Source organism: Phocoena phocoena, chromosome 4 (genome assembly GCF_963924675.1).
Source record: "Phocoena phocoena chromosome 4, mPhoPho1.1, whole genome shotgun sequence".
Classification (NCBI taxonomy): domain Eukaryota; kingdom Metazoa; phylum Chordata; class Mammalia; order Artiodactyla; family Phocoenidae; genus Phocoena; species Phocoena phocoena.
The window spans coordinates 38825580-38841471 of NC_089222.1; the positions used below are offsets into that span (position 1 = coordinate 38825580).

General features: G+C 37.4%; 1 protein-coding gene across 2 annotated transcripts in view; it reads right to left on the reverse strand.

Annotated features, from left to right (window-relative positions):
* Nucleotides 1–15892, reverse strand: part of VEPH1 (ventricular zone expressed PH domain containing 1) — a 209713-nt gene that overhangs the window by 80763 nt on the left and 113058 nt on the right. For both annotated transcript variants that reach the window (XM_065876610.1, XM_065876609.1), the window contains exons 7-8: nt 15301–15510; nt 14332–14729 (exon numbers count right to left, since the gene is read on the reverse strand). In XM_065876610.1, the coding sequence (XP_065732682.1) occupies nt 14332–14729; nt 15301–15510 (608 nt within the window). The remainder of the gene's footprint in view (nt 1–14331; nt 14730–15300; nt 15511–15892) is intronic.

A 15892-nucleotide genomic window follows, 5' to 3' on the forward strand; every position in this document is an offset into this window, starting at 1 on the left:
GCTCTCATGTGGCACCTCCCTTGGACCACAAATGCTATTACCCAGGCACTGTTTACTGCCAAGTTTGCATCTCCCTTACTTGGCCAAACCTTTTGTTGACATCCTTTGTCTGCTGTCTTCTCCATTCTCCTAAGTTTATACCTTTTAATTCCTTTATTGTGATTTATGTGGCATTTTAGTGGTAGTGGAGATAAACATGTGTTCAACCAACCATGCTTACTGGAAGTCTTGTGTGTATAAGGGATGCGGGAAGGGTCAGAAACCCTTAAACTGCATCTAAACTCTAGGTGAATGTGACAGCCAGTAAAAATTGACTGTCTAGAACAAGGCTTGATAAACTACAGCTGTTGGTCAAGTCTGACTCACTGCTTGTATAAATAAAGTTTTATTGGAACTCAGTCATGCCCCTCCATGTATATATTACCTATGGATGCTTTTACACCACAGTGACAGAGTTGAGTATTTGCAGCAGAGACCTCATCGACTGCCTCTGTCCAAAAATATTTACTACCTGGCCTTTTATAGAAAGTTTGCCAACCTCTAGTCTAGAATAAGCTGGTAACAATGATTAATATTGCTAGGATTGATGTAAATATTTTTCTATGTTTCAAACTTGAAGAATGTTAACATTTTTTAAATTATTACATTTAATCTTAGCCTCAAAGGGAATGCCGCAGCCAGGAAAGAAATATATTTTACTAAGGTATGGCAAAAAAATATCTTTTTAAAGAAAGGTACTGATCTAAATTCAATATCTTGTATCCGATATAGCTGTGAGATAAATGTTATTCATAGAGGGAAATCTGACAATTCTTCACATACTAAATTCATGTTAGTTGACTAGCAGGTCTGTTGTTCCCGGTGCTTCAACAAAAATATTCCCTTTAGAAGATTATCCTGCTTAAATTTTGCAGCAAAAGGTAGTTATAATTATACATTGCTGGCTTAAATTGTTAAACTGTACTTTTAAATTAGTCCACAATTTTCAAACCCAAATGTTCACTGTCTGATTAAAAAGCGAATCATCTTTGAAAAATAGCCCTTCCCGAAAAGGTCAAAATATTTTCCAATATAGTCCTGGAAAGAAATACATAAAATTTCTAACAGTGGTAAAATGGTAAGATTAAGGATGATTTTCTTTACTCCTTTCCCTATTTCGCAAATTTTTACAGTGAACATTATGCTTTTATAACTGTAAACAAAATTAACTTCTCTAGGAATTTTTTCCACTAGGAAATGGATTAGAATTGGGTTGTGCTATTGGTTGATAAATTCAATTAATCTACCAGCTGTCACAAAATTATCACAGTGGGCTAGCCTTCTGAAGGATAAGTGATGAGTTAAGTTTGTTTTATACATAAAATAATTTCAGGCAATCATAGTCTCAGAGGTACAAAATACTCAGAAACTAAAAACTGTGTCTGAAAAACATCCATTGGATATAAATAAATCGGCAGCTTTCTTCAGCTCACATGTCTCATTTTTAGTTTGAAGAATAAGATCATTTTCCCTGCAGGTGACACTGGCTGTGGAACTGTTCTGGGGAGAAGTCTTCACCTCGTCCACTGCTCAGCCCATGCCTTTCCTATATACGGGCGGTGGGGCACTGTGGGGAGTTAAACTGTGCCCTCACCCACCTCACCCCTTTTCTCCTACAGATGAAAATCCACATGTAATTAATGTCCATGATAGCTGGAGCCTGCAACATGAATACTGATTGAATTCGAGTTAAAAATACTAAAAGCTTTTAGGAGTAATGCTTTTTAGATGCATATCTCACTTAATTCTCAAATATGCAATGAATTGGCCATTATTGTGGAAGAGAGACTCCTGGCCCCAACTCTGGCTGCCTGAGCCCATGTTTCTAACAGCTCTACCCCACAGCCTCACTCCTGCACTTTCCCCTCTAACTGTATGAGTACCTATAAAGAAGCTCATTTATCTACATAGAACTAACAATGAGCAGTTTTCACTAATTCAGTACTTTCTTCAATCTATCAAATGTTTTGAAAAGTACCATGTACATATTGCCAGCAAATGATTAACCATTTCGCCTTTTTTTTAATGCTGAGTTTGAGATCTAATTTCTTTATTTGTGGCAGTCTCTGTGGGTTTTCAACCTCTTATGTTGCATAACAACACAATGAACTTTTCCTAATGAAATATCGGCGATCAACCTAACCGTAAGCGAAAAGTCACATGCACTGTGAAAGCCCACTTGGCGAAAAGAGATTCAGTTGCCCCTTAGCCGTACACACGGCATCTACCAGGTCAGGTTCTGGGCAGGCCTGCTCCTGCTCTTCATTTGTTGGTTCATTTGTCTGTTCATTCATTCATTCACTCATTCATTCAGCCATGTGTGTTGAGCACCTGCTTTGTGCCTGGCACTGTGCTGGGCACTGGGGTAGAGAGGGTCCAGAGCTTGCTCGGCTGTAACAAGATATAGACTCAGACCCCTGTGCTGCCTGCTTCTCGTCTCAGTTGCTGGGGCTGGAGTGATGCCCCACTCCAGCCCCGTTTCTGGGACTCCAAACCCTGACACCCTCTCACAAGGTGTGTGAGAGTGGGGGATGTTAGATAATGGTTATTGAAACCAGTGCCCTAAAAGCCAAGGTATTGGAAACCTAAAAAAAGGCACCCTGAGTCCTACTCTAGGGCCCAAGGAATCTCTTCAGGCTCCAAGTGGTACTGCTGTCCTGGACCTGGTCAAGGCCCCCATGGGCTGAGAAGACCATAGCTGGTGACCCAGGCTTCTGTTTACCCAGCTGGGAACTTCATGCAAGGGTAGAGAAAGGCTCCAGTAATCCCCTTTTCAGGGCACAAAGAAGCATTTTTGGAAGGTCATTCATCTGATGAAGGCAGTGATCTGTGACTTGAGAAGGCCTAAGCTGGCTGCAAGGACTGACTCCAGCTGGACACATTGCTGCAATGGATTTCTTTCCCTGGTCAGCTGCCCACCAAAGATGTCAACCTTGCCAGTCCTCCCAGGCTGGTGCTGTCAAGCACTGGGCCCTGCATGGGGTGGGCAGGTGTAAAGGCAGCTGAGGGCTCCACTTGCTCTTTGGATACCGAGGACATTCACTGGGGACAGCCCACCGCCACACCACTCTTTAAGTTCTTTGTCTCCAGACACTCATCTGTCTGGACAATGTCAGCCCCTTCTGTTTGGGGGAAAGGGACAAAGAGTGAGAACACAAATAAATGATTTGCTAAGAGAAATTATTTGAGGCTCCCCCCAAGAAGGTGGTGATGGTGGTATAGGCTTTGGATTGGAAAAAAGAAGGGGAATTCTTCTCAAACACTTTAACTGATTTATTGTACCTAATCATTAATTTATCACAGGGGTGGTTCCAAGCCCACCTTGAGTAGAATGACCAGTCCCTATCTCCCTGTACAAACCTTGCCCACAACCAGCTGATTCTATGATTCCATGTCATCATTTTTTTGTTGTTGTTTATGTTTTTTGTGTTTTTTTTAAACGGTAACTGAGATGGAAGAAAAAGAGTGTGACCAAAACCAGAAAAAGATCTTTGTCTTCAAAAGTCAACAGGGTCAACATTTCAGCAATCAGGGTAGATTTCTTAACTATCAGCAAAAGTCATTTCTTGATGAGATTTTTATTATCAGTAAAATACTTCATATGGATCAGAAGAGTTTACCAAACCATGTCTTGATGGATTAAGTGAAAATGAATTTGAAACACATGGATTACATTTCCTTAAAATGTGCATGAGTTTGAAAGTTAACAATAACAATGCTTGACTAAAAAGCATTTGGGAATTTCTTAAGCCCCAAGAGTTTGAAAAACCAGTTTCTCAGTTGGACTTAAATAGGTACCCTTACCCATTAAGGCACTATAATTTACATTAAAGGTATTCGCAGGTAACACTTTAACAAACCAAGGATGGCAATATGCTATCATTTTATTCTTTGCTTTGGAAATTGCTTCATGTTTTAGTGCTTTAAATTCTCAAGTAAACCCTTAAATTTATATATATACTAAATTACTTTAAGAAGACAGAATAATTCTTCTTGCTGTCACACATAAATTAAAAATCCACGATAATCCAGGGAATGCAAAGTTAACCATGACAAAATTTCTGGAAGCGTTAACAAACACCTTAAGTGTTCAATGTACATTTGACATTGGAATTATGGAGAGGTCGTACAATATCAATGTTGTAAGAATATAAAGGATGCCTACGCTTGTCTTGATTCTTTTACTATAGATTCCATTACTTTTAAGAGTGCAAAGGCTTTGTTAAAAAAGCAATCAATCAAACAAACGTAAACCCCCAGGGTATAATTGTATTTATGAAGTGGTGTTACTGTAAAATAAAAATTCAGTAGAAAGACATGATAGGGGATACAGGAATAGTCTCAACTGTCTACTTTACTGGAAAAGACAGCTTTATTTAAATATTTTCAAGGTTCTTTTTAGAAGAGCTTAGAAAAAATGATATAGATTTAGTAGAGAAAAGATGGTCCAAAGTACAATGACATCAGTTCCAATGAAAAGGAATGAAGGGACTTCCCTGGTGGCGCAGTGGTTAAGAATCCACCTGCCAATGCAGGGTACACGGGTTCAATCCTTGGTCTGGGAAGATCCCACATACCTCAGAGAAACTAAGCCCCTGTGCCACAGCTACTGAGCCTGTGCTCTAGAGCCTGCAAGCCACAACTACTGAGCCCACATGCCATAACCAGTGAAGCTCATGCACCTAGAGCCCATGCCCTGCAACAGGAGAAGCCACCGCAATGAGACACCTGTGCACTGCAACGTAGAGTAGCCCCCGCTCGCCGCAACTAGAGAAAGCCGGCGCGCAGCAATGAAGACCCAACACAGCCAAAAATAAATAAATTAATGTAACAAAAAAATAAAAGGAATGAAGGCCAAGTGGATTAACCTGTAAATATCAATGGTAGGTGTATTCACATATAGATACTTGTCTCAACCCATTTTTCAAGGTTTTGCAATTTGGAAAGCACACATTGCCTCCAGCATATTTTTGCTTAATTTTAGTTCTATGCATATTTTAAGGGAAATGTAATCCAAATGCTTCTAACTCATTTACACAACTTGACTAAGCATCACTGAAGACATATTTGATACACATGGTATTCTGCAGTTATTAAAATTACCTTCTATGAGGAACTAAATGCCATGTTCATAAAAAGTCAGAAGGTCACATAGTACAAATTCAAACATATACCAAGGAGTAGAGCTTCCGGGCTTCCAAGCTTACTTTTCCTTTTTAAAACTCATATCCTGTGAGAAGAATCAAAGAACTGGAACCACAAATTCAGTGCCATAAACAGTCCAAATGACTGAGCCCCATATCCTTGAGTGTCCTTGTGACGAAAACTCATCTCCTCAATTAAGAGGTAAGCATTAAATGAAGAGTCAATTAATTAAATCACAAAGTCACTGTAAGGAAGAAAATTATATTCTCTACTACTAGGACACTATGGAATTTCTCATTCCTGCAGCAGTACTGCTTCTTAAACTTTAATGTGCATATGAATCACCTGAGGGATCTTGTTAAATTGTAGATGCTGATACAGTAGGTCTAAGGTGGGCCTGAGAATCTGAATTTCTAAGTCCCCAGGTGATGTCAATGTTGTTGGTCCAGGGACCACATTTTGAGAAACAAGGCTCTGTTGCAGAGTTTCTGAGCCATTACCGATATTTGGGGCTGAAAAATTCTTTGTTTTAGTGGTCGGGGGGTCGGGGGGCGCTGTCCATTCACTGCAGGATGTTTAGCAGCATCCCTGGCCTCTACCCACTAGATGACAGTAGCACCTACCTCACACCTCCCCAACCAAAAGTCCCCAATCTGGCCATAAGATTGCCTCCAGTTGAGAACCACTACTCTATTGTTGTGTTTAACTGTTTGTTGCATAATGTAAATACCTTTTTTGATGATCTAGATTCACTGGGCACAGCCTTATCAACCAAATAAATAAACAGCTATCTTTTTTTCCCCCATGAGCAATTATCATATTTTTACTTATGGACACTCCAGATTTTTTTAAACTAATTTTATTTCCCTCCTTACTATGGCCGCTAGAATGCTCAGAAATAAATTTGCAAACCACATTTAGAAACTGTGAAAATTTCCAGGGATACAGTTCTGAAAAATAACTCAACTACTGGATTTATTTCTATATGTTTGTTTTGTTCCCCTTAAACTGAGCAAATTATGTCTTTTTATTTTATTATATATTTTTGTAGGCTCCTTTCTACACAATTTGAAATAAGATTGGTTTCTGTTAAGTAAGGTAAACCAAACAATTTGAATAGAAATAGACCAGCTAGGACAGACACAATGCACTAATTTACTGATCATGATTGGTCATTGGCTATTTGATAGATACTGATAAATCTGGGCAGATAGTGAGACAGGCCTCAAAAGTATTGAACAATCAACTATACATCAATTAAAAAAAAAAAAGGTAAAAAAAGTATTTAACAATCTGGCTTATTTTCTCCCAACAAACTATTATAAATTGACGGATACAGATATCTGGACAAAGCACAGATAATTAACATAAAAGAAAAGTGTTTAACTTTACATTAGAAATATAAAATTAGCAATAAAGTTGAGGATGATTAAAAATGTGGCCAAAAGACAAATATCATATGATATCACTTATATGTGGAATCTTAAAAAAAATGATACAAATGAACTTATTCACAAAACAGAAATAGACTCATAGACAGAAAACAAACTTACGGTTACCAAGGGGAAAGTGGGGGGAGGGAATAGGAGTTTTGGATTAACATATACACACAACTGTATATAAAATAGATAAATAACAAGGACCTACTGTATAGCACAGGGAACTATATTCAATACCTTGTAATAACTTATATGGAAAAGAATCTGAAAAACTATATATATATAGTTTATATATAAAACTGAATCATTTTGCTGTACACCTGAAACTAACACAACATTGTAAATCAACTATACTTCAGTAAACAAACAAACAAAAAGTTGTCAAATAACGAACGTTTTACATTTTTCCAGCTCTGACATAAGACACTTAGAATTAATTTAGAACATAAGGCACTTTAAAAAAGGACCTTAAAAATGATGCAGCTGAGTGCTTTTCAAGTTTCTTTAAGCTGTGGAATTCTTGGTTTAAACGCCTATCAGGAAGACCAACGTGTAACACCAGGTACATGAGAGGTGCTCTGTCTGCAGGGCAGAGAAAGAAAGATGGGGTGTCCGAGGCCCTTTGAAGGGGCCCCAATGGTCTTCAGGGAGCACAGGTTGAAATCTCATGACCTTGTAATATACTCTTGGGATAAATGTGAAGAACTGGTGTCACAGGAGATCAAGTAATCTGTTGGAGGAATTGGAGCTGCCCAACAGCAGAGTTAGGACCTCAACTCAATTCTATAGACTCTGGGCAGACAGGACTCTGAGGAGTCTGGAGTTATCACCTGGGTCCAAGTTATCAGCATGTCTCTTTTTTACTGAAGGGAGTTACAAAATTGTTGTTATAAAACTGTTATAAAATTCCAAACCTTGAAGAAATGTATACTTTAAAATGTGCAAGTTTCTCTTTCCCTCTCTTTTTTTGCACTCCCATATCCAATCTGATTCTTCAGAGAAAACCGGTGGTGACAGTTTTGATGGGTGTCCTTCTAGAACCCCCCCCCCCACACACACACAATGTAAATCCTTTTCTTTGTCCTGTTTCTTCTTAGCCAGCTCTATTTCTACTTTTTTCATGGCACTTATCACTTTCTAACATCCTCCATACTTTATTTATTTATCATGTCTATTATTTATTGTATGTCTTTTCCTACTAGAACAGTCTCTGTGAAGGCAAGGATATTTGCCTGTTTTGTTCACTGATGTTTCCCAGTTCCTAGAATGATGCTGGCATGTGGTAGGCACTCAGAAATATTTGTAGAATTAATGGGTGAATTAATAGGATTAATAGGAAGAGCACAGAGGATTTTTAGGGCAGTAAAACTAGTCTATATGATACTACAATGGTAGATACATCCAAACAATGGAATATTATTCAGTACTAAAAAGAAATGAGTGATCAAGCCACAAAAAAGAACATGCAGGAAGCTTAAATGCATATTACTAGGTGAAAAAAGCCAATCTGAAAAGGCTACTTGGAAATTAGGGGTTTTAATATGAGAAACAGAATCGGAGTTTCTGCAATGGCATTATGTCTCCTGAATTTGTGGCCTATTTTAATGATGGCATAATTGATAATTGATGTGAATATTTCATCTAAAAATGAGTATTTTCCATAAACTATTTTTAAAAGTCCACTGAATCATTTATTATAAAAAGAAAAAAATGCCTTTTATAATTTCTCACTGGTCTCTAATGTGGACAGGTCAAAAATGTTGACAGAGGAAACCCAGGGACTTGGTATGCTTTAATTAGCTCTTTTTCACTGACCCCAAGTGGGTCTGCCAATATGTGACATGAGGCTCTGTCTGCTTTAGACAGACTCATCTGCTCTTTGTAAATACGCACCTCTATGGCAATGGACTGTAACAAATAAATGCCACCAAATTATCAAACACCTGAATTCCTGATTGCCCACTGTGTGATTGCCTACGTTTTTAGAAAAACATTTAAAAATCCTCCATCATCTAAAGTTTGATGGTTAATGTGGAGCAAACAAGAGGAAACTATCTTTTTTCCACCCACCCATTTCCTCTGTCATATCAAAACCCTTTACCCAGCCATATAATCTCTTCCCAGTTTCCTGGCTACCAGCTCTTCAACAACAGAGCTCAGAAATATAGATTTGCTCAGTTTTTAAATGAGATTTGATGATATCTAGGGACCATTTTGTTTCCCTACAGGGCACATACTGCCAGTTTCATAATGAAAGTAAATAAAAAAAAATAACATTCACTTTCCTGAAATTTGGTTTGTGGCAAATTGGATTGGAATGTACCCTTCTGCCGGGGACCATCAGTGGCTCAGGACCATTTTGTCCACCACTGTATGCTTTGGAGTAAAGACAGTCCCCAAACAACAATAACAGAAGACTGAAAATAATCTCTGAGTATGAGCTTCCCTAAAAAAAAGATAAAAATACTCACTACAGACATAAAAGTATAATGCCATATAGCCTTCTATTTTACAAATAATACATTTAGAAGTATATATTTAAGGAATATGAAATATGTCACAGCGGACTACTTCTGCTCCTAGCTATCTCCTCCTTTTCTTCCTCCTCTTTCTTCTTCTTTTAATGTGGCTACTTTTAGGGCGAGATATACTGCAAGGCACTCCTATGCATTTTTTGCTCAGTTTATGTACTTACTTTTGCTTCTGTTTATTTATTAGCACAGTCCCTTTAAATCCATTAGACACCTACCCAAGGTGGACACTATATTAGAGGAACTAACCATTTCAAGAGTTTAGTTGACTCATTTCATTTACTGACAGATAATTTCTCCCAATTTCCATACAAAACGTGCTTATCAATCTCACTTTGCACTGTTTCCTAGCTGGATGAATAAACATCTCATCCATAGATAATATCAGGTAAACCAAATGCAAGTATGCAAATAAGCAGCACATTTCTTTGTCCAATAGCACAGTTAGGGCATTTTTCTTTAGTCATTTATCTGAATGTGCAAAGGAAATCAAACTTTTTATTTTTTAATAAGAGCTTGTGAAAATATAACTAATGAGAAATAAAGTTATCTGATGCCCTCTAGTAGAACAAGTTAGGTTGTGGATTTAAGTGCATAACATCCTTACCAGTGACATGGTATCTGTCTAGGCCTTACAGCTACTCTTGGCTGGGGATGAACAAGGGCAGTGACTTGATGTTAACTTGATAGAGGAGTTCAGAAGGGGTCTTTTCATATTATTTGGGTGTTTCTCATGGGCCAATGTAGATTATAGAAAGCAGGATGTGTGTGGCAGGAGAAAGTGAAGGGGAGAACCCTGCCACCATCCTACCTGTCTTCTTTTGATTCAAATCCACTCTGGAGAAATGGAAACAGGTGAGTAGGTCACCCAAGATAAATTCCAAAGCACCAAGAAAAATTCTCTAGAAAATTTTTTCCCTAACAAGTGTTCTCCAAACGAGTTCAGTGGACCACATCGGTGAAATGAGGTTCCAGAGAATTTGTGACATCTTCCTATTTTGTTGTTTTCCCTCTCAAATTGTGTGGAAAAACTTTAGGATTTTTCTCTACCTGCATATCTTACAACTCTTCCCATGGGTAAATGATTCTAATCCTAGGATTAAACCAATCTATTCTAAACAAGAAAGAAAGAAAGAAACCTCCCCCAGAACCATTAAGTGGATCAGTGTTATCATTATCCTCCAGATTGGACCAACTGAGGAGAAAGAGGTAAAAGACTGGTGTGGGCTTTGTCTCCTCGGTCATCCCAATATGAGGCTGGACTTGACTACATGCAAAATTTCAATAAGGAAGCCTTATTTATAATTAATTATGAAAACAGCACCTGCTTCTTGATATTTACAATGAGCTGTATTTTATTTTTGTATATTCTCATATCTGTTCGAGTCAAGAAAAATCAACTCATGTGGGTCTATTAGAGAAAGGACCACATTACCAGCTTTAAAATTAGCTTTCTGCAAGTCAGCTTTGCTGATGTGCTCTACAGATGGGATGTATTTTCACCCAATCAGGAAATACTTCAAAGCGAACCAAGGCAGCATTGATGGGTTCTTGTAAGATTTTATATCTTCCTTTATAGAACTCCAGTGATGGGCCAGATTTTCAAGGATTTATTTCAATATCATGTGCTTTGTTTTTAACCTCTAAATCATTTTTGTTCACATAAATGAATACCAGTGATTCAGATTTTTAAAATACCCCTTGGCAGATGAACAAAATTCCTCTGGTCTTTTATGTAAACATAATCAGGCAGGTATTAGACTATCACTCTGCACATGAATACATTAACTTTCAGTGGCTGGCAAACCTGCTCCTATGCCAGAGGTCAGTGGAGCCCAGGAGAGAATAACTGACTAGGGAATAACAGGCTTTCATACCCAAAATGAACTGCTGACCCAGCTTCAATAAGACCTGGGGTTTGACAATTTTTCCAGATATGATGATAGATTTGTGCTGATCTATTGCCCATTGCCTGTTCCCACTGTGATCAATATCATGCAGTAATAAGATGGCTGACTGAGGACAAGAATGCTATTTGTGACTTGATTCACCACATACTGAATTCTGCTGTACAGTGACTACGAGGCTCCTGTTCTTTCAACATATTTTATTACTGAAGTATTATGTTGAACCATATGAAAGTGATGTTTTTGTCAGTCAAAATAAGGAAGTTGAACATCAGTTTTTTTCATATGATTCAAACCAATACAAAAAGAACTTCTTTAAAGGATTGTTTTGTCATGTCCTTTTAGCACAGTCTCTAATTGTTCTTAATTCTTTGTTGTTGTTCTTACTTCCTGCTGGCTTATTTGTCTTTTTAATAGCATGGAAGTGGTTTTTATGGTTCTCCTCTATGTTTCTTGACTACTTTGCATAATTTAGCAAGAAAGACTAAATATCCCTCTTTTATACCAACAATACATTAAACAGAACACAAATCCTAAGCCTAAATCTTTCTTCATTAAATTTTTAAGGAAAGAAACACAATATTGTTGAGCCGAGTGATCCCACGACAATAAGCAAAACTGTGTCAGCCAGACGACTGCTGGAGTTTTGCTGAGTGGTTTACACAATCTGAAATAATAACAATGTGTCCCCTGCAGTCAGTACCAGTCCCTTCTCCGTGGATGTATTTACAGTGAGTCATATAAATCTTCAATCCCTCACTCATATCTCAGTGCAAGGCATTTCCCAGGAACTTCCAGGAAATTACAAAAGCATGAATGAATCCAAAATGTCAACTTAAAAAAATACATTCTCAGTTCTAGGCCATGCTTGGTAGAAAACATGAAAAGAAAAAACTTTTTTTTTTTTTTTAAGTAGAGATGATGGATTCATTCAATATTTTGTGAAAAAAACCCAAGTCACCTAGTTAACTCTCAATCTCCCAAAAGAATTCAAGGCCATAAGAAATATCATTTTGACAACCAGATGCTTGAAGTAACTCTGCCAGACTTCTTTCACATTTTCACAAGATTAAACCTCACCGTATAGTACATCTTTAATGATTTAAGCGAAACTTAAAAAACAAAAACGATTCCAGTAGATGAAAATGTATCTAACTTTATATTTGCTACAGACGTCCTCTGTCAAACTGGGAAATTCACTTAACCTTTCTTATACTAAATTCTCCAACATGTGTGTTAAATACATAGATAATTAGTGAAGCATGCAATTGTTAAGAGTGTGTTAATTCAGTCGTATTGATTTTAGCCATTCTCAAGTCCTGGTGTACTTAATTATCCAAAATTATATTGAATAGGAGCAATATCACTTTTATTGTTACCATTTCAAAAAAGAGTTTTAAGAAGGCTAATCAATAAATTAATGTAAACACTTTTGAAAATGTCAGATTCCCTAGAGATCACCACACTAAGTGAAGTAAGCCAGACAAAGACAAATATCATGTGGTATCGCTTATATGTGGAATCTAAAAAAAATGATACACAATGAACTTATATACAAAACAGAAATAGACCCACAGACATAGAAAACAAACTTATAGTTACCAAAGGGGAAAGGGGGAGGGAGGGATAAATTAGGAGTTTGGGATTAACATATACACACTAATACATATATAGAAAATGGATAAACCAACAAGGACCTACTGTATAGTACAAAGAGCTATACTCAATATTTTGTAATAACCTATAAGGGAAAAGACTCTGAAAAAGAAAAGATGTATATACACACACACACATATATATGTATAACTGAATCACTTTGCTGTACACCTGAAACTAACACAACATTGTAAATCTACTATACTTCAGTTTTTTCAAATAAAAATGTCAGATTCTATACAAACATGCTAAACAGTAATATTTGTCATTACAAAATGCTTGAACCGCCCTTTTCCTTTGGTAGCATGAGAATCCACCTTCCTCTGATATGGAGTGGGAGAAGGGAATAGAAAGCAGGGTATGAAAAAACCCTCCTAGTACCTCAACATGAAAGGGGATGATGGTCAGTGGGTGGGTAAATATAAATTGGATTCCCCATCCTTCAGCTGTGTTTCTTTCTAGAAGAGAGGCTGCCTGGCTTTTTCTATGAGAGCTGAAACCTGTGAAAAGATGTTATGTCCTAGGAGTGGGCAAGGACCTTAATCTAAATCTCAAGGGAAGAACATGGCTGCTGCTTAAGAGTGACTGTAGGAAAGATCTAATTAGCCCGAGAGTGCCTGCAGCCATCCACACCTGCTCAACCCACTACCAGAAGGGTAAGCCTGCCCTGGGCACTCTGCCATTTTAGTACCTGTGTCTCCAACCCATCATCTTTCCCGGGGCCAGGACTAGGGCACAGAATTTAAAGGAGCACCAGAAAATTTAGTAGTCAAGATAAATAATATTTTTAAAAATCAAAGTTAATACAAAAAGTCCATGATAAACAAAATATCAAAACTGTAAATAAAGACATGCTCAATATTACTACTTACCTCCTTTTGCCTCAGCTCATTATGGCTTGGCAAGATGTTGTTACTAATTCTGACTTTACTTAAAATTTTATTGAGCTTTTTTGGCATCTCCTTAAATGGGGCACCTCAGGGAAGTTCCGGCCCTGACATTCTTTTCTTACTTTGTCTGTTGTTTTCTGACTAGCTCACACTCTCACTGGCTCCTGACCTTACATCACCTCCTGACTATGGCTTCGATCTTTTCTTTCGATAGTCTAACCTCCAAGAGATCAGGGAGTGCGTCTGTTTGGTTCATAACTGAACCTTTGGCACAGTGCCTGGCATACGGTAGCTGCTTCATAAGTGCTTGTTGAATGAATAGAAGGAAAATCTCTTGGAGCTCAATGCTGCCCATAGCTTTCTTGCTTGATTATGTGGATTGAAAATGCCTCTGGTTGGACACCTACCCCAGAGTCTATTTTGGGGGCCACATATCCCTTTCCAGAATTTTCCTGAACACTATGAATGGGAAACCAGAAACAATATATTTTGAGGTTTGAAAAAATCAGAGTTGGTAGATTTAGGTAGATTCAAATGGAATCAAAAAGATGATTAAACTTACTGGGGAAAAAAAGCAATTAAAATAATGTAAGGGTATTTTCAAATTATCTATTTTGCAAAAGATCCAGAAGGGTATGGTGATTTACATTACTGGAGCTTTATTTTTTTGTTTTTTCTAGCGATACCTAAAATTTCTTAAGTTTGGTGAGTTCAGGTCACTTACCTTCAATGGTACACTGGTCAGGGACTGGAATCTTCTTTCCCATTTCCACAGCATATGCTTTCACTTTACTGAGGTTTTCCTTTAAGTGCAAATAGAGCTTATCATGGTATTCTACAGGCCTTGAGGTTGTATCTGGAGTTTCTTCCTGATAGTTTTCTTTAACTGTTTCTGGCAAATTCTCAGATTCTATATGTATAATACTTGGGTGTGAAACTGAAGAATTTACCAGTTGTGATCCATCAGTGTCTCCCTTAAAGGGCGACCTGTCATGTCCTTGGCCAAGTGGGTCTATTTCTGAAAGAGAGATGCTGGCTGGCGTATCTCCACTCTCTACAAATTCCCCATCCTCTGAACTCAAGTCATTCGTTAGCGCGGTGTGCAAAGCCAAACTCTTTGACCTACAATACAAACAAAGGGAAGGCTGAGGCAGGTAAAGAAGCTGGGCTACCATTTACTGACAAGAAAAAGAAAGAATAATAACACTGGGGCAAAAGTTACTTCCTCTAGAGTGTGAAACTGAAAATTGGTGCTATTAACAGAATTTGATAAAACATACACATTATGTAATAAGCTAAACCTTTGTAGATCTAGGCTACCTCCCAAAACAAAGATTTAAAAATCAGTTTCATGGCAAAAGTGCCTGGGAAATGGTGAACTTACATATTTATATTCTTTTTTCTACTTTTGCTTCTGCTTTTTCATCAGAAATCAAGAAAAGCTTTTGACAGTCATTCTCAATATCAGCATATTTATATTTAAGAAGTGTTTAAAAAAAATAAACCATAGGTTTGTGACTTTTATTTGAATTCTCCTTTTAATATAGCAAGCTTCTTTGGATAACGAAAGCACTGTGGATGAATTTTGCTATAGGTAAAAGATATTTAAAAACCACTTAATAAAAGTGTGATAACAAAACTAATAGCAAACATGAAGCACATATTCTAAAAACCAGCCAAACAAAATTTATACCTATTAAATCTAATGTCTTTTCTTTCCTCCTTAGAAATTTGGTCCAAACTATATCTTCTGATTGAGCCAGGGGTGTTGCCCTCAGCATTTATTTTCTCTTCAAAAGCCTGTATTTTAACCTGGAGCTTTTCATGATCTTCATTTTCATCAACAGTGAGGCTGGCTTCTTCCAGCTTCTCAAGAAATTCGATTTCAGTGCTGAGTTTTCTCCTAAAAGAATGAAAATCATTGCATTCGATGCTCATCACATATACCCTTCAGAACAATGTTAACTGCTAACTGCTTCTTATTCAAAACTGAAAACTGTACATGCTCACTTTTTTAATTTGTCATTTGACAAATATTTATTGAGTAACTACTATGGACACAGGTCTTTGAAAATGCTTCTACAGTGTATTCTGCCAGAAGTTTAGAAACATTGGTGTTTATGGCAACTTTGTATTACAAATCCTTTTGAAGGATTCAGAGGATGAAAAGCAGTTTTTATGGTCATCTACCATATTCTTATCTAGCTTTCCAAAGCATGCTTTCATATGAAATTCATGCCAGGAATTTTCTAGAAAACTTATATATGCTGATCTGTTTGTACTGA